The following is a 26,757-nucleotide window of genomic DNA, read 5'->3' on the forward strand; positions in this document are numbered from 1 at the left end:
TGTCCCCATAACAATCTGAGATTCAACATAGTCCCTATTATAACCTCAGTACATAATCTTCTCCCACGTCTATCATTTTAGAACAGAAAATTCCCCCATAAGCTTTTTATTTTACAAAGCTCTTGCCAACACCCTAAAAGTCAGTCCCAGATTTACTCTTGTCTGGTGGCTTCTTGCTCTGTCACTTTCTGCTTTTCTGTCCTTAACTTCCTCCGTTAACGTCCCCTTCGGACTCCTTGCCTCTGTCATTTTGTCCATAGAGGCTGCTAAACCCTGCTTATCCAGCTCCAGTTCTGGCACAACACCGGCTCTCGAGGAAATTTGTCTGGGACTATTTCCACTGTATTTTCAGCCGGGGATTAAAACACATACTGTAGTCATTGTATTTGGCAATGACTTAAAATAAAGTGTTACTATTGTCTTTTTCGCAACAATTACACATGATCAAAGACAGATCAGTTTATTGTTGAATTTAATCTTAACATGGGATTTCTTGATAAAACAGAAAATATAGAATATTCCTTTTAATGAAAGTAGGCCTATATAAATATTGGCAGTAAAATGTACTTGACGTATCAACAATAAAAGTAGTTGTTGAAAATGGCACGTATCAAAGTTACAATTGAAGCTAGAAACTATATTATTTGGCAATAATTAATGATGCCTAAATGATATTTACACCAGACACAGCATGAATAAAGCTGCAAGAATCATTAAGGATACCAGTCACGCAGATAATGGCCTTTTCTCCCTGCTGCAGTTGGGAAGAAAATATTGGATACACCACTGAGAGGCTCAGGCAGAGCTTCTGCCCTCAGGCCATGAGTATCCTAAATGAGCACACTGCCTGCACACAGTGTAGTACCTGATCACTGGTGACTGTGAAAACAATGGAGTAAATGGCCCTCTTTACCACATCACACACTCCCATGAACTGCCCCAGGCTGAGTGGTAACTATTGTTATTCATTATGTTTCTGTTCCTTGTATTTGATGCTATTTTCCTATTTTCTTTGAACAAATGTGGAAATGTAACTACTTTATAACTTGCAGCTGTAAAATAAATGGAGTAAGATATCAGATATAGTGGAGTAGAAACATATGTAGCACCTCACAACTGTAGTATACACCTTTACTTAAGTAAACGTAACAATACAACAATGTAAAAATAGTCCATTACAGACACTGAAGTCCTACATTTAAAATCCCACTCAAGTAAAAGCACGGAAGTATTATCAGCATAATGTCCTTAAAGTATCAAAGAAAAATGTCCAGTGAGTGATATTATTATGTATGACAGTATTATATTAGTGTTAATTCTGATACATCAATGTGTAAGGACCACCTTAAACTGCTACTGTTGTTACCTAGTCCAGTTGTTTCCAGTCTGGGAGTCATGCCCCCCCAAAGGGTCACAAGATGTATCTCAGGGGTCACGAGATGAATAATGGGAGAGTAAATAATCATCATTTTTGGACTGAATCTTTGCTTGTGTGTAAAGTTCTGGATAAAAGTGTCTTACGAAACATAGCAAGTGTGTCCAAGTAGACACTGCTTTTTAGTGAGGGGTCAATATATACAATATTTTGAGATGTAATGGAGTAGAAGTATAAAGTACTAAATATGCATACTTTCCATCAGTGGAGGGAGATCAGCGTTTCATTCTGGACCAGCTGCAGTCTAGTTTTTGTGCCTGCCTTTTTCTTAGTAGTTGGATTGCGGTTGTTAGTTTAGCTGACTTGTTATATGATGGTTTACAACCAGTCAACTGACTCCAGGCTCTCCTGTCACGCTGCTCAGCACTCTTTGTACTTCAAGATGAACCTGCTGGTTTTAATCGGGATAGAGGTGTAGAAAAATGCTCTTTCAGCACAGTGCAACAACAACAACAACTGCTAGAAAAATAGGTCACAACACCTTGAAAGAAAAGTTTAGAAAAGTTTAAAGGTACCATAACAGAGATGTGTGTTGAAAGTAAAGAGAGTGTCTCAAACTCTGTGAATCTGTTTGCGTAACTGAGTCTTAATAAAGTTTGTGGTTGTTCTTGGGACTGGTGGCTGATACTGCAAGCTGACCTTTCAAGGAAACTCTCTTTGATAGCAGAAGTTCACTGTAACTGAAAATGTCTCCATGAAAGATTTAAGGTCACAGCATTGTATTTTCTCTGTGGCTTCGTCTCAGCTTTATGGCAGCAAGTTTGTCAGAGATGAGCACACAGACTTTGAGAGGAATAATGAATAGAATTCCAGCAAGAGTGGGGAAAAAAATGTGATTTTCTTACCTTGTGGCAATATCATTAAAGGAATGTATTTAAATACACCCCCAATAATTGAAGGTATTTATTTGCATCATCTCATTCGTCTTTTCAAAGGAGCACATGATAAGTGAAATGATGGTTTCTCATGGAGCTCCGAAGAGTCAGAGGCATGCACGACTGAGCTTCCTTTTAGAAACCTCATCAGAAGAAAGTAAAGTATTTAATCACACATACACACACACACACACGCTGATGATTATTATACAATTGTCTTCCAAATGTCACTCAAAATTAGACTCTGCTTAATTTAAATTTCAGTCTTCCACAAGTCAACTTTTTCCATTTACAAGCAATGTTTTAATTATGGGGACTGGAGTGTGTATAATTTTCAGTTTTTCAAGTTTTAAATTGAAGTTAATTATAATCAGTAGTGACAGGACTGAGCCGTACTAGTAGCTCTGTGAGGCTGAAATTGGACACTGCAGTACTTTACCTCTACATGCTGATACGACCGCGTAGAAAAGCTAATGTTTACCAGGTATCATGTTTATTATGTTCACCATCTTGTGTTAACGGGTACAGCAATGCAAATCTAATTAGCATTGAGCAAGTACTACAGCTGAGGATAATGGGAATGATAGTTCTGGACAAACTGAAATGTTGTCCTGACAATGACAAAGCCATGGGGATTTTTCAAAACAACGCAGAGCTACACCGCTAGCAGCACAGCTTAAAAAAAAAAAAAAAAAGATTCATTAAAATGAAGACATTATCTCTCAATATCTTTTTAAAATAACTTTGCAAATCCATTAAAAAAACTATTCATTTGGGCAGAGATATTTTTTTATTTGTTCCATTTGCATAAAACATACTGGATTAATACAAATTAATTACTTAAAAAATAAAAAATAAAAAAAAAGCTTTTTAAATGTCTCACCCGCCTCTCTTCTAAAAGAGTCACCAAAAAATAAATTACCTACTTCTGGCTAATCATTAGTGACTGTGGAAACAAAATAAATTACCTACTTCTGGCTAATCATTAGTGACTGTGGAAACAATTGAATAAATGACCCTCTTGAGTACATCACACACACACTCACATGTATGTAAATCCTCACACACACACTCCCATGAGCGCCCTCAGGTCTTCGCTACAGTTCTTTGAAGACTGAAGAAGGGGAAGAAACATTTGTTAATCTGTTTAAAACACCCACTCATAGTTCTCCTCCCCTCTCCCTCTCTTCTTCATTGAGTCCCACTCTGCTCTGCTCAGACCAGGAGGCAGACCTTCACATGTAAAGTAAAGCTGCATGGATCTTGGACTTATTGCTCAGCTATGCAGTAGAGAGGAGGATTAGCTCAAGCAACCAGTCCAGGGATTGGGCATTTGGCCATTTATCCATCACCTGGCAGACTGAGATAGACTATATTCTTTTGTCTCTTTTTCCCTTTTTACCTCTCCTTCTCCCTTCCTCCTTCTAGCCCTCTTCCCCCTGTCTCAACCATGACCCTTCTATCAGAGGACCAGTCTGCGAGGCCTCAACCCTGCAGGGTCCCGGAGCCTGGGAAACACATCACTTCTTTGCACCCGTACTCAACAGACTACACTGGCTCCAAAGAGGACTACATGGACAGTGGGGAGATCACTGTGTTCAGGGCCGTGGAGCCCGTCAGGCGGTCGCGGGGCCGCCTTATCCTCCATGGCATGGTCATGTTTGGAAGGGAATTCTGCTACGCAGTAGAGGCAGCATTCGTCACACCAGTGCTTCTGAGTGTGGGCCTGCCTCGCAGCCTGTACAGTTTGGTGTGGCTGATTAGCCCCATACTGGGCTTCCTGCTCCAGCCCATCATCGGCTCAGCCAGCGACTACTGCCGCTCGTCGTGGGGCCGACGGAGGCCTTACATCCTGACCCTGGGCGTCCTCATGCTGGTGGGAATCACCTTGTTCCTGAACGGAGATGCTGTCGTCTCAGGTGAGGGACATTAGGAGGAGGGTGAGAAGGAGATGAAGATAAACTTCAAGAAGCAGATAGTGAGAGGGGGCAGGTACAGATGTATTTTTAGTCTTATCATGTCAGAAAGGGGCCTGTGACTCAGACGGAATAAGAGAGAATGAATAATAATCAGCTCTTTCCATCTCAGAGAAACAAAAATACTGAAGATCATAGTGTTAAAATCTGTCATTACCTTGATCTCTTTTTAATGTATGCTCATGCTTGGAAATATGCTGATAATTAATAATATAATAAACTCAAGAAAACAAGGTAAACATAAGGTTTTATCTTGTGTTTCTGTCAGGATATGAGCATTAACTGGTCGAATTCCTCGTAAAAAGCTTTGTTGTCCCTGGCAGAACAGCCATTTCTATCTACCAATTATGCTCTTAATCTAATTAGATTATTTTCATACTGATACAATGATTACAACCTTTATTCTTTTTGCTTTCAAGCTTTCTCTTATCTCTTGCGCTCTGAACTGTATCAGTATCTGCTCTCTCAAAGATTTTGAGAAAAAAGTGGCACATCCATCAAAAGAAAAAGAAAGGACTTTCACTCGTTAAATGTGTGGGCATCGGGTCTTAAGGGGCTCTTATGCTCACACTTTTAACTTGTGACTGGAGTTGAATGTGTGACTTGTTAGGGTGGTCCTGAGCTGATGCCCACTGGCACAGACAGATGATGAGGCGTGAGTCATTGAACATTTATCTTGAAGTTAAAACCGCTGATAACATTTAAAAACATTTCCTGAGAATTCGACAGGCTCCAGGCAGCATCACGAGAACCTGTGACTTTTATAAATTATTTATAAAAAAAAAAGAAAGATAGGTTGAGTACAGAAGACTTTAGTTACAGTGCTGCTGTGGACAGCATCCCAGGATCACTGTGGGGTTAATGGGGCCCCTATTACATATTTTATTCTCTTATTTTCTGTAATATATGTTACAATGTTTATATTCAACATTCCCAAGGCCAAGGCAAAAATATAGGAGCTGAACCCTGAGTAAAAAGCTCAGGTTTCAGCTCTGAATGAAACTTTTTCTATTTTAAGCAACAAACCAACACGAGATTGTATAAGCTCTTCGATTTGCTAATCAAATCTAATCAACTCTCTCTATTGATTTTCTGAATTTACTGATGGACATTTAGCATTACACCAATAATCCCCCAGTGCTCCGAGCTCCCAGTCTGGGCAGACTCAGCTAATATGACAGCTAGCTGCACGGCTAACTAACTGAGCTAACTACCTAACAGCAGCTATAGAGCTGTTAATGGTTAAAGTAGCTAACTGCTAAGAACAAGTAAACCTCTCTGTCCCTCAGAAAACTCTGTAAATCAATGAGGGAACACCAGAAGATGTTTTCTCCATAAAATATGATTCAGTTTCACCAAAATCAGTGATTAAAGTTGTAAACGTTGTGTTCTTGTGTACAGTGAGACAGAAACTCTTCGCTCTAGCAGCATCTTTCTGCCTTTTCTAACCTAATTCTTGTCTTATTTGTGATCTGTTCAATGGCAAATTAAGCAAATTTAGTGCCCCATATTGTTATTTTCCAAGCTAAGTTAGAGTAAAGCTGTGCTCACAAGCACAAGTGGGCTTTTAGGAGGGAAGCTAAAATGGATTGTTTCAGATGGAGGATGAAATGAGGGGCTGCATAAAGAGCTGTTATAAGATAACGAGGGATGGTTTTGAACTGTCAATCACGCAAAGCTACTGTACTGGAGTTACAGCAAAAAAAATATGGAGCTGTAAATTAGCATAAATTGTCCCCTTTAAGTGCATTACTTAGTGAATGATTTTAATCATGGGCCTATTGGAGGATAAAAAGATTCATTATTATACTTAATTATTTGGTACACTAGGTTGTTTTTTTTATAATTAACTGTGTGACTGAGTTTTGAAATGGGCTATAAAAATAAAGTGCATTATTATTATTATTATTATTTATTATTATTATTATTATTATTATTAGTAGTAGTAGTAGTAGTAGTAGTAGTAGTAGTATTATAATGAGACCATACAATTATACAAGAGAAATGGGGACACTGTGAATTCATACAAGCTGTGGTCCTGGGCTTTGCTATAATACGGACTATAAAGTATTTCTTTCTTCCAACATGCGTTGGGTAAGCTGATTACCCTTCCATGTTTCTCAGGGTTGTTGCCACAGGAATGGTGTGACATAATGTTTGCATTGTTATAAACGACCTCTAACTATCTGACATCTAATAGCTTCACATTGATTTTCCTTTCACATTGTGTTTTTCACTAGAGAAAGGTCTTCTCATACACAGAGAGGTGCAATGTTCTGTTCATGTAAAACCATTACATTCATTTCTGCTGCAGTACATCTATTTGATTCATTTTAATAGACTTTTAAATAAATAAAAATCAAAACTTCATTATGTCATAATTACAGGTGTTTTGCTGGTGATTTGTTTTCAGCATCTTTCATTGCTTTTGAAGACATCATAGAGCAAGACTAATTAAACAGCCAGGTTTTAAAATATAATTGTTACCTGTCAGGTATGATTGGTTTTCTTGTAATTAGACATGCCTTCTTTGTGCACTTCCTCTGGGATTTCTTTTTTCCTGTGATGTGGAGCTCTAGTTGCCAGATTAAATATGCAGATTTCACACTAGAAATTATTTTTCTCGATGTGGAGGTATCCTAATATTGTTTTCGTTAATATTATGTTCCCGGCTGCAGCGTTTGATGAATGATGTTCTGTTCTGTTTTTCAGCATTAGTCAGTGACAGGTCATTGAGGAGTACATGGGCCATAGTGTTGGTGATGTTTGGAGTCGTGCTGTTCGACTTTGCTGCAGATTTCATCGACGGGCCCATCAAGGCCTACCTGTTTGATGTGTGCTCACATCAAGACAAGGAAAGAGGTCTGCACTACCATGCTCTACTCACAGGTGTGTAATACAGGCCGTGCACACATACACGAGCACACACACACACACACACACACACACACACACACACACACACACACACACACACACACACACACACACACACATTGTTGTAGTTCCTTCACTGCATTTGTGTTTATTTTATGCTTATTTATGCATGTTGTTTCTGGTGTGAGTCTTGATGGATTTGTTTTGAATTAATCAGCATTGGTTATGTGTTTGAAGAGTTTCAGTGTTAACAGCTGCCCTGCTGGTATTTTGTAGCTCACATAACACATGCATGCCTGTAAACATGATTTTCTTGTCAGGAGTCAGATGAGGACAACAATACCTCATATATCTGTAACACAATATATCTTGTTTGTAAAATCACAAATTGTTGTACAGCGGACTTTTTATTTGCCACTTTCTTCTGGTAGCTGGTACCTGGCAACCTTAAAACGACAGTAAGACCCCAGTTTCTAGCAAATTAAGCATGTACTGCCAAAGCCACCAAGAATTATCATATGACAGTGCCCCTCAGCTTTGTGTTTTAGCTCATTGTTTTGGTTTTACGACCCACCAAATTATTCTTTTGGTTTTAGTTTTGGTTTGGTTTAGCTAGTGATCACAGTGGAGTATTTAGCAGCTAAAGAGACATATATTTCCCTCAGGAGTTGGTAGAGACCAAAAACAGAGCAAAAAGAGCACGAATATTGCACTTACATTTAACAGACGTGATATGTCATTCTCTGTGTAGGATTTTCATTCAGTTTTGGCACTGTATGTTACCTAAAACGTGTCACCAGACACGTACCCAGTTTAAAACAAACACACAAAATCTACTAATTATTTCGTCAGTCTTGTCAATACAATGTCCCTGTTTGAGAAATGTCCCTCTCTTGGTTTTCCCAGCTTAGGATAACTAAATTATTCATTTCATAATAAGTCTCTCAGGGAATTACAGAGTAAATTTGGCTCACTGATTCGTGTAGCACTCTTTTACTCTGTGTTTCAGGTCTGAGCGAGACATCTCAGTGGACTTTCTGACTGAGTGTTTGATTGACTTTCCAAAACTTTAAGTTGTTTGTTTCTCTGCCATTTGCATGCTTGGAACTTTTTCCTGGTGCATTAACCCATCTGCACTTCACATCTAGGTCATGGGCATACAGCTGAATGGATGAATAGATTATTAACTTGAATTCGGAATACGGAACAAAAAGATTATCATCTAAATTTAGAAGCCAAGTGTCAGAAAAGTTCACAGTTGTACTAAGAGATGTAAGGTTCTCAGACATAATGGACGTAGACTGATGCTTTCTTGGAGCTGGACATATTTTCTGAAAGGAACATGAAGATTGTTAAATGTAGTTGAGGTAAACTAAGTTGCATTTGGACATCCTGGATAATAGCACAGCCTGTTCTTATTTCCTGCCATGGTGGCCACTTACAGATACATTAAGAAATGCATCAGGTTCTCTCCATTTGTGAAAATATGTCAAGCTGTCATTTTAACCATTCAAACCTTGTGCTCCAAGCACAAGGTGAATGCTTTTCATTTGGTACATTGGAAAAGCAACTTTGAAATCCAGCATGTTTTTCTTCCTGCCCACATATGACATACAAGAGAAATACATATTTGTTATTTATTTATTTGAATTTTATCCCTTCTAAAAACTACAAAAACAATTTTTTTAAATATAAAGAAATGTCTAGACATATATAGGATGGAGCATTTTTTTCATACATTTTCAGGAATGATGATGTTTTCATTGTGAGTGCAGTGGTGTGCTCAGCTGTCAGCAGGCGCCGGGTGGTGTGAGCATGCTAGTCAGGCAGTAATCCAGCCCTGAGCTAGTCATGTGTTGCAGTCATGAGTCTGGACTGAGTGAGACAGATGCCAGGCACATGACTCTTTAGACGGCCCTACCACTGCTGGTATGTGAGGTCTGAGGAGGAGGGAGTGAGAACTGTTGTGTGTTTCTCTCATTCATGTACCTCGTGCATGAACTTTTCAAATGCGTGTGAAGGAGAGGGCAACCGTTTACGTCAGGTTTTTTTTTCTGGACAGACAACAGATCTTTAAGTCGTAACAGATCGGCACGGCTCAACATTTAGCAGTCTTGATTGCAATAAAGTCGTACTATTGGACGTGTGTTGTTTATGTTACGTTATTTCCACATATATTAACTCTCAGGCTTGTTCAGCCCCGCAGAATGACTATTTTTTCCGCTTTAATATGAAACCACTTTAATTTAATTGAAACCTGAAAGCACATCAAATTGCACCTTGCTGATATTAAATCTCTTCTCCTTTCATTTTCAATCTCTCCGTGTTTATTTTGAGACTATCCACGGTGACCCATAGTCTGCTTTGCCTTGTTGCGCTGTACTGCAATAAAAAGTTATTGCAGGGGCAGAAAGGCACACACGAGGTGACATTACGTGGGGAAAGAAAAAAAGAGGATGGAAAACGATGGATCTTGAATCAGACGAGAGTTTGATGCATCACGCACATAGCAATGTTCCAGTCATGTAGAAGCATGAGTCCTGAAATGGTACCTGCCAGATGCTGTAATGTAGAAAAATGGCCTTCATTTCAGGTGACCAATTGTAGAGAACTGGAGGCTGCATCCTCTCTGGGAGGCGCAGTTTTATCGGTAAATAAATCGGTTAGTCAGTCAATCAACCAATAAGGTACGTTCTTTAGTATCTAATTTTGTTTTGTTGTTAGTTTTTTTAAGTTGAATATTTTACAACGAGAACCTGCATCAGTTTTGTACTCCAGTGGATACATTTTTCCAAAGAAACAAAACATGATTTTTGATTTGAGGTCTTCTGTGTTGCATACTACACAGAGAACCATTATGTGAAGCACATTTTATGTCTAAATTTAAGTTTTATATTATGACAACTGTATGACAGTGACATAACAAAGAATGCCGTGAAGCCGCTCACCTTTCTCAAAGCTGTCAGGCCTCCGCATTTGACTTTCCTTTTTTAGCAGTGATTGGAGGCTTTCTTGTTAATAAAAACCACTGAGAGCATAGAAAGAGATGTGATATTTAAACGACATGTTGTGCACAGGTAGGAGTGCATTTGGTGAGCAAACATTCACATCCACTTCCCGAATACCGTCGGTAGTCACAGTTTGGCTCGTACTCCAGTGGAGTTTCAAGACTTTTTTGATTAGGATGGACCTAGTGGGGCTCTAATATAAGCAGGGGTGGCATGACACACGTCAGGACAGAACAGAACACAAAGCAGTTATTATCTACGTATTAAACTTTTAGTTTCATTAAATTTTATGACTGGGGAAAGCATGAGAAGCATGAGTAATTCCCTGTAGCCTCTGGCTGTTGTCAGATAGCCGTTGAGACAACCAGCAGTGCGTCAGCATGCATCAGTGGAGATAATTAAACTTATGTAAATGTCTATATAGGCTATGACACACAGATCAGATTGAAGCATATGTCTGTAGTGGACAGCAAGCATTAAAGGGTGAGGCTTTACCTGCATAATCACAGATTGTAAATTCTTTTTCAAACTTGCAGCGGCCTGCAACACAACATTGTGTAGCTACTGTCTTCCTGCATAATCTATAATGTTACCTTGGACATCAATACATAATGACCGTGTGCACCATACCAACCACAAGATGCATGAAACATTATTACAGAGGTGGCTAGCTGGTTCATAAGGTTATGCTTTAGTGCATGCTCACGTTAAAAAGGCAAATATAATTCACATTTCTTATCTTACTTCTCTGGAGATTCGCTATCACATGCCAATCTCTTGTGCTTCCTAACTCGCCTGTTGTGAAGAGACGTCCTCTGAACTCGGTTACCATGGTAATGATCAGAATGGTACCTGCTTTGTTGAACACAAACATACAGCTGCTCTCAAGGAGAGAAGTCAATGTCCCCATAACAATCCAACAGTTCCCACAGTGACCTCAAGAGACAAGTGCTTGACTTAGTTAAACCCTGTCCCTGTGTAATGTGGCATGCTAGAACAGAAAATTCCCTCACACTGCAGTAATTTGTGCTTCTTTATAGGCATCATGCAAATATAGTGTATAGTAGTTCTGTGTGACAGTAGTTCTGGCTAAAACTGACACAGATAACAAAAAAAAATATGCATAGGTCACCCCCTGAATTTTTTGTTAGGGCAAGTTTGTAGGGCAGTAAACATCAACTGGTGGACCACCAGAGTGCTCCATCCGGCCCCCAGAATATTACTGAATTCAGGAATAGCCTAGTGAGAAGGAAAAAGTATGTTTCTATAAATTCAGGAATAGCCTAGTGAGAAGGAAAAAGTATGTTTCTATATTTATTTGTTTATTTTAAATCAAATAAAACAAACGCCCTCTGAAAATAAGTTTGTGCCAATAAACTTTTTGCTCCCATTTTTTTATTGTCTCACACGTCCATTTTATCCCATTAACCTCTGACTGTTCAGGGTATGACTTCTTAAAGCTTGCATGCTTTGTGCTGTGGTGATGCCTCAGATTGACAGCTTCACAAATATGGAGCCAAAAATATTGCTTTTGCCCCCTAAAATTAATTTCAAATTAAAATTAATGTATCAAATTACTTTGGATACAATATTAATTTTATTTTATTTCACGATAGCATCTGGTTCGCAGTGTCTGCCGAAACCAATTCTGACCCTTGGACAAATGTAGTTGATGACCCCTGTTAAGTAAGCCAGATATTTCCCTGAGGAGTTATTAGAATATTGATCCTATATTCACAAGGTGGTCAGAAACACGCCTTCAAATGAATGACTCTATGGATGTGTAAATAGGCAGGTGTTTTTTAACAAGTTCCCCATATCAGCTTCAAAGGTTATATGTCAAAATTGTGTGTAGAACTTGTTTCTGCTTCCCCCTAGTGGCAAGAAAATCAATTATTTCAGGTTTAACCACTCTAGTCAGAATTGGTACAACTATGTGAGGGGAAATTCCCAAAGACAGGTACTTAAACAGCCACAACACAAGTCCCACAGCAGAGACTGCAGCTCATACAGTTGTTTCCTCCTCCCCAGTACTCACTCCTTACTTACTCTTACTCAAAATACTGCACATTTACATTTACATAGTGTTTTAACCTTTGCTTCTGTGTGTCCCAGGTCTGGGTGGAGCATGTGGCTACCTAGTGGGAGCTATGGACTGGGGTCATTCAGCGTTCGGCCAGCTGCTGGGCTCCGAGTACCAAGTCATCTACTTCTTCTCAGCTCTGACCTGGGGAATCTTCCTCACTATACACCTCTTCAGTATACCAGAGCAACCTCTGGGCAAGGACCAATCTGCCTCTGACCTCTCTCCTCCCAGTGCCCTCCGGCTACTGGGATCCCACAGCAATGGTTATGGATCACTAGTCAAAGAGCCTGTCTCCCCTGTAGTTTCTGCATCCGTCCCAGATCTCAGACCTAGGTCTTTCTCTGCACTGGGGGAGGCAAACTCTGTGACCTCCAGTGCTAAGCAGCCAAACAAGGAGGTATGTGATGTTCAGCATAACCAGTCTCTGAGGATGCAATTATTTTACTCCATGTGCATATAGTACACAGTGATAAAATATTATGAAATACACATTTTGTTTATATATCAAACCACTCATGCTGTTTATGCTCGTAGGTAGAATTTAATACAGCAGTTAGGAGGAGAATATTCAACTATAGTCAGTTCTGCTTTCCAGCTAAAAGTGGTGATGCAAGTCACGAATAAACATAAGCATCAGCACATGGATAACATGATGCTTCCTTCAGCTTCTGAACGTTAATCTTCAGAGAGATGATAATGATAACCTTTAATGTGTTCTTGCTGAATTACCAGGAAATGTGTATGCATGTAAGGATGCAAAATACGTGGAATGGTTTCATTTGATCTCATGTTGCAGTCAGGAAAGTGGTGTGTTAGATGCGACATCTCTTAGATGTGACTTAAATGTGGCACTGGAGAGAGCAGATACTGAATACGCCGCACTGTATGTCAGTGCTTCCCCTCTAGTTTAGCCTCAGGATCCAAATGTTCCCTGAGACATCTGGTCATGTTTCCCACTGTGACCAACAAACATCTAATATATTTCCATACATCCACAACCTTTCTGCCGTCAAAAGACAGTATGAGATAACCTTGAAAAGAACAGTATTTAAAACAAAGGAAACAGCGTTACACGTGAACACACCTGATATAAAAAAAAATGCCAATCAACAGCTGCAGTCTGAACTGCGTGTCTGGTGTAAAATATGAATAAACTGCACCACTCGGCCAGTTCATCACAGGGGCTTCAGGTTCAAATAGTTAGATAGGCGACTCTTCAAACTGAAGATTTATAGGAGTGTGAATTTATCCTGTGCAAAAGCAAAAGCCTCTTTCCTGCATTATGCATCGAGGTGGTTAATGAGTACTGATGAAATCTTTTTTAATCCTACTGTAAAACGTTGACATCAATCAATCCATCAAATCACCCTGGCTGAGTTGACTTCTGACTACGTTTCTTGAATGTAGCGACGTTTGATTCACCATCTCTAACATTTCACACTGTTTCTTTGATAGTCCTCCTTTCACTAATTGCTTCGCAGAGCACATTAGTGAGTATAGAGTACATGTATAAGGTGTATTAATTATGAATGTTTATTTATAATTACTGGCAGTCTTATTTTTTCATTAAGAAAGCAAACAACTGCCATGTCCTATCATACTTCATTTCAAGTTTTCTAAAACCAGAATACGTCTATAGGATGATTTGATCGATTGTTTCAAAGAACTTACTTGTTTTTAAGTAGTCTTTCATCATCTCCTGTCTCTAACCCTCGAGTCATTAATGAGTCCCCTGTGATCTGTTGAAACCCTCACTCTAACTATGATGCCGACATGTTTTTAAAATTATTTCGCTGTTGAAGCTTTTGAACTGTCGTCAGCCACGAGCATTATAACCACCATTAGCAATTCAATACTAGGAGGAGTAATGACTGCTGTGAGAAGGAGCTGTTTAATATATTCATTTTGCCAGTGTTGCAGCTGTTGGCATTGATGTCTGTGATGTTTGTATGTATCTGCAGGCCCAGAAGAGGATGACATTCAGGTCACTGATGACAACTATAATCAATATGCCAAACCACTACCGCTCCCTGTGTGTCAGTCACCTGCTGGGATGGACAGCGTTCCTCTGCAATATGCTTTTCTTCACCGATTTTATGGGACAGGTATTCAGTTTAGTTTGGCTCCATATAGATACCATACATGAGGACATGTATCCCATGCATTTACAAAACAAAAGTCAGTGCTATAGCATTAAAAAACATTTGTAACTAAGAACATAGAAAGGTCTTGATTCCAGGTTGTTGATCCCTATCACCGCTTTCTGCCTTTTCCAGTACAGCTCCTCATCTCTTATTATAGATATATTATAATTTTTCACTCAGCGTGACATATTCTAATTAAATTGCAGTGATTTGAGTCATTGAAATCATCAATCATACAATCATCATCATACGATAGTCTAGTGTATTAAATTATTGCAGGAAACATCATTTAGTGTAGCAATCTCAGGAGAAGGAGACACCTTTAGTGTGTTTTGTATTTGTTCTTGTTTTGTCTCAAAACATTTCAAACAATTACTGAGTTTGAAATAAAGATAGTCAGTTTTGATTTTCAGGGTATTTATGACGACATCAGGCTCAGTTAGATTGTGCCTCCGATAAAGCTGAAGCCTTGCAAGCCATCTTCTCAGATGATGCACACTAATTATCTATAGCAAGGCATACAGCTATTTCAGCCTGTGTCAGGCCTTGATTGAAGAGATATGTGATGCGGTGATCGATATTCTCCTGCTCCTCTGACATTGCTACACTAAAGGATGTTTCCTGCAATGATTTAATACACTAGACTATCGTTTTGTTTTCTCGAGATCTCAAATTAATTATCTCGTCATGACGGGAAAACTGAGGAAAATTATCTCGTTACCACAGGAAAACGGGTGGAATAAAATGTATGTATGTATGACCCTTTAGGGCTTCCTTACATCTTCTGGCTACATCTTAACATTTATTGCGCATGAGTTTGTTTAGAAGTTGTATACTTTACTAATTTGCTAAAAGCATGCATTCACGGATTATTTATATTTAATTGCAACCTATTTCATCTGTCATAAATTAAATACAGATTAATTAATGATTTAAAAAAATAATCACTAGCTGCGAGCCCTTTATATGACTCAATATCAAATCAGGCAAGGTAGCAAGATAAGAACCATATCAAACACAACAATCTGAAATATGTTCTTGAATTCCAGCTCTATTAATCCATGTTTGTACAGCAGGCAGATGGAGGTTGAGGTTGGGGGAGTATTCTGCTACTGAGTGTAATTGACTTGGCATGTGTGATAAAGATGAATGCTTTTACAGTTCCGCAGTGTGCATGCTGATCAAAGGACACACTTTACCTCATGGCATAGTACTCACGGCTTAATACGTGAATAAACATTTAATCTAGAACTGCAGACAATGTTATCAGGGACACTAGATGTATAGTCACTGGCTCCCTATTGTGTTTGAATTTGCTTCTTTTTATAGGAAAGAAAGGATAAAAGGATTTATTAAGGAGGGATGCCAATATTTGTTATCTCTATCAGTAAAGCTGGGTGCTCGATCTGCTCAGCTTTTATGATCTTTGATTTTCCCTCCTGGATATGGTAGCATGTTTTTTTGAAACCATCAAATAGCTATTTTCTCTTCTTGCAGATTGTATACAAAGGAAATCCATATGCAGATCATAACTCTACGGCCTATGTCACATATGAGAGAGGAGTAGAAGTGGGCTGCTGGGGACTGTGTATTAATGCTGTTTCTTCTGCTCTCTACTCCTGTAAGTATTTGTGTGAGTGACAGGACCAAAGAGCAAGTATGAATGCCTGTGTTTATTTTTACATTTATAATAGCTGCCAGCATCCATTAACATCACTGACGTTAGCTCAGCTGTGAATGACAGCCTGATATGATCGTTCAAATATATGAATAGCGGAAAGCAATTTACTGCTTCCTTCTCTTCCGGGATTACAGGGCTTGTAGTGTGTTGTTACCATTCATTAGACGGCTCCCGGTGATATGCTGAGCTGCGTTATCATTATTGTTTAAATCCAACAAAATGTCTGTTTCAGCAGTAGCCATGTAAACTAACAGCTGGGAAATGGAGAGAGATAATGTCCTACGAGCAAAGTAAAGTCCAGCCACTGGGTGTGAAATTTGCTTTATTCGTAGTCTGGATGTTGAACAAATGCTCTTCTTTTCTTTTTTCTTTGCTGCTGTGAAACAAAAGCCTGTCTTATCAAATAACCACTCAACTGTAGCAAATCTAAAGTCTACTGTGGATTTATCATAATATCTTGTATAGGTGCAATACCGTAAAAGACAAATCGGTTGTCACACAATATCTACCCTTAATCAACACATGTCATGGTGGTGATTCTCAACTAAAATTGATCTTCTGTGTAACAGTGCATGATGTATGTGTGTGTGTTTGTGTGTTTTCAGACGTGCAGCGTTTCCTTCTCCCATACATCGGCCTCAAGGGATTATACTTCATGGGGTACTTTGTGTTCGGTATGGGCACCAGCCTGATTGGCCTCTTCCCCAACATCATCGCCACACTCATCCTCTGCACCGTATTTGGCGTCATGTCCAGCACGCTCTACACCATCCCATTCAACCTGATAGCAGAGTATCAGCGTGAAGAAGAGGTACTGGGCTGGCAGTAATCATGTTTTTCAGAAAGAAGAAAAAGAGCTCAAGCAAAGAAAAACAGAGAGAACTGGCGTGCAACCAGAGCTGCAGTCCAAAATAGGTTCACACATGCAAATTAGTTTGGATGTTTCTTTATTCAGTTTTAAATGTCAGAATTTAAATTTCTCAGTGTGCTTCAGTTTCATGGATTAAAGGTCCAGTATGTATGATTTAGTGTCATCTAGTGGTGAGGTTGCAGATTGCAACTAGCTGAATACAGTTTACCTCAATCTCTCCTCCAAGCAAGTACGAGAAACTATGGTGGCAACATTCCCTGTGTAGAGCCAGCATTTGGTTTGTCCATTCTGGGCTACTGTAGAAACATGGCAGACTTTGTTTAAAAGGACCCGCCCTCTCTGTAGATATAAAATGCTAATTCAACAACAAAAACAAAATGCAACTATTGTTTATTTTCAGGTGATTATACACTAACAAAAACATACTTATGAGTAATGTATTTCATTTATCCCATATTCTGCCAATAGATCCTACTAAATCTTACACTTAACGTCTCACCATAATGTGGCCACCAAATGAAAACAAAGCTATACATTCACAAAACTATACACAGAATACACAATGAAAAAGACAAAATAAAACCCATACTCAGGTAATCCTTTCAGAGCCACAAAAATCAACCTCCAGAGGACATAATATTTCAACACTACTGTGTCCTGACTGATGAAGACACAGAACTGTTGAAATATTTCTCTGTTTGGACAATGTAACAGCTGTAAAAAAAAAAAATTGCATGCTCCAGTCCCCTTTATCTTCTGGAAATTTGCCGTCCTCAAGCTGAGAAGCACCTGACTCGGCTACGTTTGGCTAGAAGAGGCACAGAGAGCCCTGTTTGTGCAACATTACAACTGTTTGCACAGGCTGAGTATGACTTTTGAATGCTCAAATGATCTTCATGAGTTGGACTCACATGCAGGGGACACAAGATGGCAGGCAAAGTCACAAGGTCTTTATTTGAAAAGATTGGAGGCAGACATAAAAATTAAAGTACACTTCCTGGGAGCAGAATTATGGAAGACCTAAGCGGTCATGCATTCATACATTTTATTTAATCTGTTCTTTCATGATAACAAATGAATTTCATTTGTTTTCATGTTTTGTTTCACTTCTGTACAAAATAAACAGACGAGGCTCTAAAAAACAATATTATCTATTTCTATATATTTATTAATGCATGCCATTTGGTCATATTCAATCGGGTTTCTCTTGAAACAATAAAGGGATGGAAACACTACTGCTTTTATGCACAGATGGTGCCAGAATCAACACAAAATGAAAGTTCCTTGCAGATTCTTTAAAAAATATAACAATTACCGTTCATTCATTCACTCAACATCATCATCATCATGTATCAAATAACAATCTGTCAGTCAAATACACATTAATATGACAGTCTGTAGAGTTTGCTCCTTTGTGGACTTGTGTGTAATTGATTCCAGACATGTGTGCTGTAATGCTGGAGGCTGCTCTTGAAAGCAGCATTTTAGGATAATATATGTTGCCTATATTTAAAACTCACGGCCATTTAAAAACATATTTTGATTGTAGTTCTTAACAAAATTATTCCCATTCAGAACATCACAGCTACATTGCTATAAACTAAATAATCCAAATAAGTTTAGTCTACACTCTATAGCTCTTTCTTACCATAAATAGTGAAATACAATATCCTCCCTTGGGTGGTGGTTCAAAAATCAATTGTCAGTAGAAAAGCCTTTTTTTTTATCTGTCTGGTATTCTCAATCAATACCTCATTAAGATAAATCTGGTGGTGAAATTCGACATCAAATGTTTGAGCTGCCTGAGGAGGGCTTCAGTCATCATGAAAGAAAATATAGATACTAAAATATATAAATATATATACAAGGTGGCGTCTTCATCATTAGCTTCATCTGTTTGCCCTACTCTTTCTGCCATGATTGTCATTCCTGGTAATATAGACATTACTGACGTCAAATATTGTTTTTCTTTTTCTTCTCTTCCTCTTCCTCCTCCTCCTCTCTAAACTCACCGTGCTTCCAGGCGCAACAGAAGCTGCTAGGAAGCAACGAAAGTCAGCGAGGCACGGGGGTGGACTGTGCGGCGCTCACCTGCATGGTCCAGCTTGCTCAGATTATTGTGGGTGTGGGGCTTGGCGCTCTGGTCAACATGGCAGGAAGTGTAATTGTTGTGGTCCTCTCGGCCTCGACCGTTTCCCTGTTTGGCTGCATCTTCATCGCCCTCTTCATCAGATATGTTGAATGATTCTGCTTATATAAAAGTATTTAAATGTTATTGTTTTAATAAATAAAGATTCTTTATTATGTCCTTAAAATGTCTTGGATTCCTGTGATTCCATTATTATTATTATTATTATTATTATTATGGTAATTTCACTTCAGGGTGTCAGCAATTAGTCTTAGACTTAGTTTGACATTTAGTTTGATGAGAAGATCACCACTCACTCTGAACTATTAAGATCCGTTTTCTTGAGTAAAGGTCTTGCAAAAACTGAAATGTACAAAAGTATTATCATCAAATTTACTTAAAGGCCCAGTGTGTAAGATTAACAGGACACAGAAAATGGCAGAAATTAAATATATTATTCATAACATGTTTCCATTTATGGCAGCACAGTGGTACAGTGATTAGCACTGTCACCTTACAGCACATCTCTATTACTCGTCCAAAAGAGAAACAGAGAATCACTGGTTAATCGATGACTCTAAATTGTCCGTAGGTGTGAAAATGGTTGTTTGTCCCTATGAACCCTGTGATGAGCTGGTGACTTTTCCAGGGTGTACCTGGTCTTGATCAAAGTCCAGCTCCACTGTGACACCTGTAAGCAGTTACAGATAATAGATGGATGTTTCCATTAAAGCAATATCACACGAGAGGGAGTGCTGTTATATTGAATGTCAACAACGCGAATAGTTCTGCAAATGGACTCGTGGATTGCACTGTTGCCAAGCAACATATGAACATTTCCCCAAACACTAGCTTGTTAGCTACTGCTAGCTGTGTAGGTCTACACATTACCACAGGCCAACTGATTTGTATCATGTACATCTATGTGAAATAAGTCTGTTTACAGTCGCTTTGATGGAAATATTTGAGTTCTGATATAAAAAAATAATAGTGTACTGATCCACTAAGCAGCACTATTTTTGCATTATAATATAAATGTATCTTTATGGATTACATTGAAGGGCCTTTCTGTGTGGAGTTTGCATGCTCTCCCCGTGTCTGTGTGGGTTCTCTCCGGGTACTCCAGCTACCCCCCACAGTCCAAAGACATGCAGTTCATAGGTTAATTGGGGATCTGGCTGTAGGTGTGAATGTGAGTGTGAATGGTTGTTTCTATGTGCCCTGTGAGGCTGGCGACTTGTCCAGGGTGTACCCCACCTCTCATCAAGTCAGCTGGGATAGTCTCCAGCCCCACCATGACCCTGATGCGGATAAGTGGTTATGGATAATGGATGGACGGATGCATTACATTGATGCTAAGACTGTAATGTCCTTCATCTTGTGTTTCTAGAGCAACATGTGGAGTATTTCTTTGCAGGAATGAAATACAACAAGGGTAGTCAATTATGATTTAAGGAGGTCCGGATAGAGAAAATGTCCTCATGTTCAGGTCCGCAGCATCATTATGTTTAACTTGCATTATAGTTTAGTTTTGCATTACTATTATTTTATATGTATTGAAGCAGACTTGTCATTGTATCAACATCTGCACTGTGTGAAGTCAAGACTCAAATCAAACAAAGAAAGCTATAATTCAATGTCATGTCGATAATATTTATTTTCAGTGCGACTCTGGAGAGCTACATACAATAATAAATAATAAATCAAATAAATAAGAAAAGTCAAAGCAAAGTAAATTTGACATTTAACTTAAATTATTAATAATAAGTACTTTAATAATAATAATTATAAGTTGTTGGCTGACTCGGCTGCAATGTTCCGGAATAAAAGCCGGTTTTCAACCTTCCGCCGTTTAGCCCACACCATGGCACACTGACTCACAATTTGATCGCTCTCTCCTGTCTCTTCACTCCTTTATATTTTTCTCTTTGTCACTGTCACTGCCACTCTGTTCAGTCCTACCCTGCCTGTCACTGGCTGACATTCTTGCCCTCACCTTGACCAATCTCAGTCCTCATGCCTAAACCGAACCAACTCGAATGCACTAAGGCAACGAGTACTGGCTAATCAGAGACAGGTAGGATATCCCTTTCGCCGAGTAGCAGTGTAGAAACACTGTCGGAAAAGAGTCGCCGGTCAAAATGTAATCTCCATCAAAACTGAATAACACTTAATGATATGTTTTTTCCGGCTCAGGACAGGACAGAGTGTTTTTTTTTTTTTTTTTTTTTTTTAGCTTTTTTCAAGCTTTATTTTCAACAGAGACAGCTGAAGAGTGACAGGGAGATGGGAAATGACATGCAGTAAAGGGCTGCAAGTCGGATTCGAACCCTAGGCCGCTGCTGAGCCTTCATGCATGGCCTTCATGCTCTACCAACTGAGCTAATCAACAACCCCAGAAGGGATCTTTAAACCTGTCAAAAATAGTCAGAGTTGATGTAACTCCTGCATTCCAATAGAAAGTATGCTGACTGGAGTGACCACTGTGTCAGGACCAATGGGCCTCCTCGTTCCTTGTCCTCATTTGCTCCTCATTACATCTCTTTTTCTACCTCCTGGCTTTGTAAGGAGGGAAATCAGTGGCTTGCTCAGTTTTCAAAGCTTGTTGTCACATTTGTCTGTTCGCTTGTAATATACTGACTTCCAGGGATGGACTGGCAATCTGGCATTCTGTCAAGTCCCAATATATATATATATTTAACAAGTAGATCACACACCCCAAACACACTCTTGGGCTTAGCAATGGGCAATGTGGGCCGCGCAGGAGTGGGAGGGGGGGCTGGGATGTAATCCCGAGCCTATGGCGCACGAGAAAAAAGTTTGCCTCGGGGGGGCGGGGGGGTTGTTGTGAGCTGCTCTGGTCCAAAATGCCAGGGCCGATTTTTTTGTCCCAGTCCGCCCATGATATTTCACAGGTTCCAGGTGTTTCAGATCTGTTCTCATGTGTGAATCGATTGATACACAACAAAAGCCTTCGAGAATATCTAAACATCTTTGAAAATCTGCTTCCTAGACAGTAAAAACACATCAAAGGGTCTTCTCCAGAGCCGCGGGTGATCAACAGAGATATTAGCTCATCTCTTGAGGCATAACACTGTTACATTTAAAATTCTAATCCTGATTTTGACTCAAGTCATTTTGCTTTCCCCATAAGGGATTTTCCAACAAGATGAAATGCTATGTGTGTGTGTTTGTGTGTGTGTGTGTGTGTGTGTGTGTGTGTGTGTGTGTGTGTGTGTGTGTGTGTGTGTGTGTGTGTGTGTGTGTGTGTATGTTGAACTGAAGTGTGTATGTGCACTGTGGGAACTGGATTCAGCATCCACATGACAGTTTGCTCCTGAGGCAATTAGACATTTATTTTCTATTTAGATTAGCCTGTTTGTTTTTAAGCAGATTAAAAGTGTGGTATCTATCTCAGGGTGTTGAATCAGTCCCTTCTCTGTCAGATCCATGTATGCTTTGTGTTTCCCTCCGTCAGGTCTTTTTTTTTGTTGTTGTTTGTGTCACCACACACACACACACACACACACACACACACACACACACACACACACACACACACACACACACACACACGCACACACACGCACACACACGCGCACACACACATAGACTGAACGGTTGGATGCAGAAGGAGGATTGAAGGGATTTCAACCAAGTTAGTTCCATTAGATCCTTTTTGAAATACGACATAAATCCTGCACTTAATGTCAAAACTGGGAGGTTTCAGTGAGTCAGTCAGTAGTGCAAGTGGAAATCAAATCTTACTTACTTAAAGTGGCAGCATTTTAGTATCACATATATAGAGTTATAATTAGTGATGCATTAGTGTCACTTTATAGTTGCTGTTGATAAGTGGGAGCTCAAATGAATTACTTCATATTCGGCTGGAGAGCTTAATATATAAGAAAACAGCATCATTTATGAGTTCATTTATATTGTTGTGTGAATAATATGAATCTAATTTTGTAAATTGTATAATTTTGTAATTTCATAGATGTAGTTTAGTTGTTTAGTTGAAGTATAAGGAAGCATAATTTGGAAATAGTTCAGGAAAATGTTCTTAAATGCACTGATATTAAATGTGCCATCATCTGCAAACATACGTTAATACGATAACAGCGCAGCTTCATCTGCCTCTGACATTTAACTGCTGTCAAATTTGTGAGGAAATAACTAGTATTTTAATGCTGATGTTCGTGGTTGATGATTTTATTACAAATGTGGGAGCGACACCCATGAGATCATCCCTCTAATTTCATGCACATGATAACATTTACTTACAGATGAGGGGGCTAATGGTGCTGCCTGTCTGCAGAAATCAAAAGCACATGATTTAATGCTCCTAATGCTACTCATTTCTCCATTAAATCAATATTAATGAGGGGTTTATATGCATTTCTAAAGGAATTGTTGATGAGATGTTTCACACAGTCACTCATGAAGGGATTTTTAAATTCCTGTTGTGCTTGTTGTGATATGACTATATTAATCCAAAGTGGACTCACTGTACATACACTCAACCTGACATTTGCATGTTTTGTGTGCTTTAATGTTAAATATCATAACAAATAAATGATTTTAAGATTAATCTAGCCAAGGTCTTCTGACATTTACACATAACATTTATTAGAAAATTAAATAAAAAATGGTGTAAATGGCATGATATTTAAGATCTATGCCTAATGTCTGATGGTCATATAGTTTTATAATCAACTTTTTATGTCTCGATTTAACAGATCCACATAGTGATGCTTCAGCTCAAACCAATAAGTCACAATACCTGATACCAGAGCTGTCTTTCCCCCTGATTTAAAATCTGTTCCACACTGTGTGGAGTTCATTGTAAAGATTTTTACACAAGGTGTAAAACACTGTCTGAATGACACCTGACAAAGAGAACAAACAAGCGTCTCAGTTATTATTGATACTCTTTATGTACACATTAAAAACATCTTTACGCACATTCAAAATGCTGTTATGTCTTCTGTCTTTATTCACAAGAGAAATGTCATTGCCTCTTTAATTATAAAGAGCATCTCTTAGTATAAGTGAAGTGGCCGAAGTCTGTTGTAAACAGGCTTGAGTCAGTCAGTGTGATTAACTGAGATCTGACAGTTCATCATCTTTTCTCACCTTTTTAATAATGCAAATCCAATTAACTCTATTTTCAAGTACATCTTTTCGGGGGCAACTGTGGGGAGAGAAACTGAGCAATTAACATGACTTATTTAAAAAGACACTTTAGATTTAAGTGTTGTTTTGCGGCAGATCCCGTCTGTCATTGTACATAACTGCCCCCGGAGGGTAGAACAACACAGAGGGTTCCTCTGGCGCGCTGACCGGGGCCAGGACTTGCTCTTGCTCGTTCACCTCTTGCTTTGTGGTGGCTGTGATCGGTCGTATTGTCGGCGATGTCATGCTCCAAAAGAGTTTTTTCAGCGCTTTCCTGAACTCGCGTCTCATCAGGCAGTACAGGATGGGGTTCAGGCAGCTGTTGGAGTGCGCAAGGCACACGGACACAGGGAAAACGTACACCTGCGTGGTGTAGTACTCATAGCTGAAATGAACCACGTTGAGTTTGATGAGGATGCCCCAAGCTGTCAGGGCTTGGTTGGGTAGCCAGCAGAGGAAGAAGGATAAAACCACGATGGTGACAGACCTGGTGATTTTTGCGCGTCGTTTTGCGCTCGACGTGTTGATGTTTTTGGATGTAATGAAGCGCAAAAGGAGCAGGTAACAGGCTGAGATGATGCCCAGAGGCAACACAAAACCAAGCAGCACTTTCTGAGAGTGATAGAGTCCCAGCCAAAACTGCGCAGTCCCATTGGTTTCGGGGAATTTGACAAGACACAAGTCCTCATTGGAAACTGTCACGGTTGTGGAGAAAACTGCGTGCGGCAGAGCGGCGGAGACAGCGGCAAACCAGATGAAAACGGTGATGCACCGCGCCGAGCAGCAGTGCGGCCGCCGCCGCCTGCCCTTAAGCGCAGATACCAGAGACGAGTACCGCGCCACGCTCATGGCAGTGAGGAAAAACACACTGGCATACATGTTCATAGCTGTCACGTACGACACGATCTTGCACATTGCTTTGCCGAAAAGCCACGTGAAGTCCAGCGCGTTTTCCACCGCCCAGAAAGGCAGAGTCAAAACGAACTGGATGTCCGTCACAGCCAAACTAGTTACAAAAAGATTGATGGAGGATTTCTTCCACACTTGTTTAGACTTCATTAGGTACAGGACCAGTACGTTTCCAACAAGACCTAACGCGCAAACCAGTGAGTAAATGATAGAGATGATAATCCTCACGACAGCGGCGCCATCTCCCACAAAATCTGTCTTGTCCGAGTGGTGGAAGTAGTCACTGTAGGAGCGGTTGGTCGTGTTGAAAACACAGCTGAAGTTGGAGGTTGCGGCGTAGATTATCCCTACTGATCCCTCGTAACTCTTGTCAATGAATTCTCCAGACATTTTAACTTTAATCCCTGAGGATGTTTACAGAAGTCATGCTCATAAATCCAAACGCTTCACGGAGAATTTTTTCTTTCGCCAGTCTCCATGTTACTTACTAAAATTACGCATTGAAATGCGGTCTGTGTGCCCATATGAGCACTAAATAACTGAGGTGTGTACCACTGAAAGGTGACAGAGCTTCTTATCAAATGTCCGTGTGGCTCTGAGGTTTTCTCTGTGCGTCTCGGCTCTCCAACCGCGCAAAAGCGTCCTGACGCAGCGCTCAGGCGCAATCTGGCGCTGTCCTTGGTTCTGATTAGATGCCACGTGAAGAAAAATATTAAAAGCTTAAAATCAATTTCATGTGCTCAAACCAGCAAAAATAAATAATCTTCTTGAGCTAGGTCTAATAAATAAATAAATAAATAAATAAAGAGCACTCACATGCACACACAGCTATAGTGAAGGTCTGAGATGTTGAATGCTGGATTCAGAAATCCAATACTTTTATTTTGCTTCCTATTGATCCCACTTTACCTCGGCTCGGGGTCTGTTTCTGTTCGTGTTCCCTTGGTACCAGGTTGGATGCACATGTGAGAAGAGGGGGTATCCAACGCACTTTGGACGGAGCAGAAGGCAGAGCTGCAGGCGTACATGCTTCTCTGCGCTTCCATTAGAGCACTCACCTAACCAATCTTTTATAGAGGCTGTGTGATTATGATATTGATTTATTTTGTCTTATTGAAACCTGACTGTGTGATGAAGAATATGTCCATTCAAATGAATCCACTCCTCCCAGTCCTTGTAATACTCACATTCCTCAAAGTACCAGTCAAGGAGGTTGAGTTGGATCCATATTTGACTCAAGTGTACTTCAAGATCCTAAACCTAAACTGAATTATAATTCATTTGAAAGTCTTGCTCTCAGCCTTATACACACAATCTGGAAAACACTATAACCAATTTTATTTGTTGTCAGTTTATGTTCTTATTCAGAATTTTTATTTGAGTTTGCAGTTTTCATCAGGCTTGGACAGATGCAGTAATTATTTTAGGTGATTTTAATATTCATGTGGACAACCATAATAAAAGCCATAGTACTGTGTTTATCTCTTTGTTCGATGCAATTGAGAGTGAGAGTGTCAGAGTGTAAATAAACCAATTCATTTTCTGAACCAGACTCTTGATCTTGTTCTCTCATATGGCATTGAAATTGAATG

At 39.5% G+C, this 26,757-nt stretch overlaps 2 protein-coding genes across 2 annotated transcripts; one reads left to right on the top strand and one right to left on the bottom strand.

Moving 5' to 3' along the window:
* The first annotated feature begins 2,417 nt into the window (after positions 1 to 2,417).
* slc45a2 (solute carrier family 45 member 2) lies at positions 2,418 to 19,252 on the top strand. The gene is made up of 8 exons (XM_019253665.2): positions 2,418 to 2,467; positions 3,739 to 4,229; positions 6,999 to 7,175; positions 12,287 to 12,654; positions 14,219 to 14,362; positions 15,899 to 16,022; positions 16,688 to 16,893; positions 18,977 to 19,252. The coding sequence occupies exons 2-8, from the start codon at positions 3,761 to 3,763 to the stop codon at positions 19,196 to 19,198; spliced, it is 1,710 nt and encodes a 569-aa protein (XP_019109210.2). The 5' UTR covers positions 2,418 to 2,467; positions 3,739 to 3,760; the 3' UTR covers positions 19,199 to 19,252.
* Positions 19,253 to 24,074: 4,822 nt separating this feature from the next.
* On the bottom strand, positions 24,075 to 25,720 carry rxfp3 (relaxin family peptide receptor 3). Its single transcript, XM_010740347.3, has one exon. It carries the CDS (start codon positions 25,553 to 25,555, stop codon positions 24,332 to 24,334), a length of 1,224 nt encoding a protein of 407 aa, XP_010738649.2. The 5' UTR covers positions 25,556 to 25,720; the 3' UTR covers positions 24,075 to 24,331.
* Between the last annotated feature and the right edge of the window lie 1,037 nt (positions 25,721 to 26,757).

This window comes from Larimichthys crocea, chromosome IX (genome assembly GCF_000972845.2).
Source record: "Larimichthys crocea isolate SSNF chromosome IX, L_crocea_2.0, whole genome shotgun sequence".
Lineage (NCBI taxonomy): Eukaryota > Metazoa > Chordata > Actinopteri > Sciaenidae > Larimichthys > Larimichthys crocea.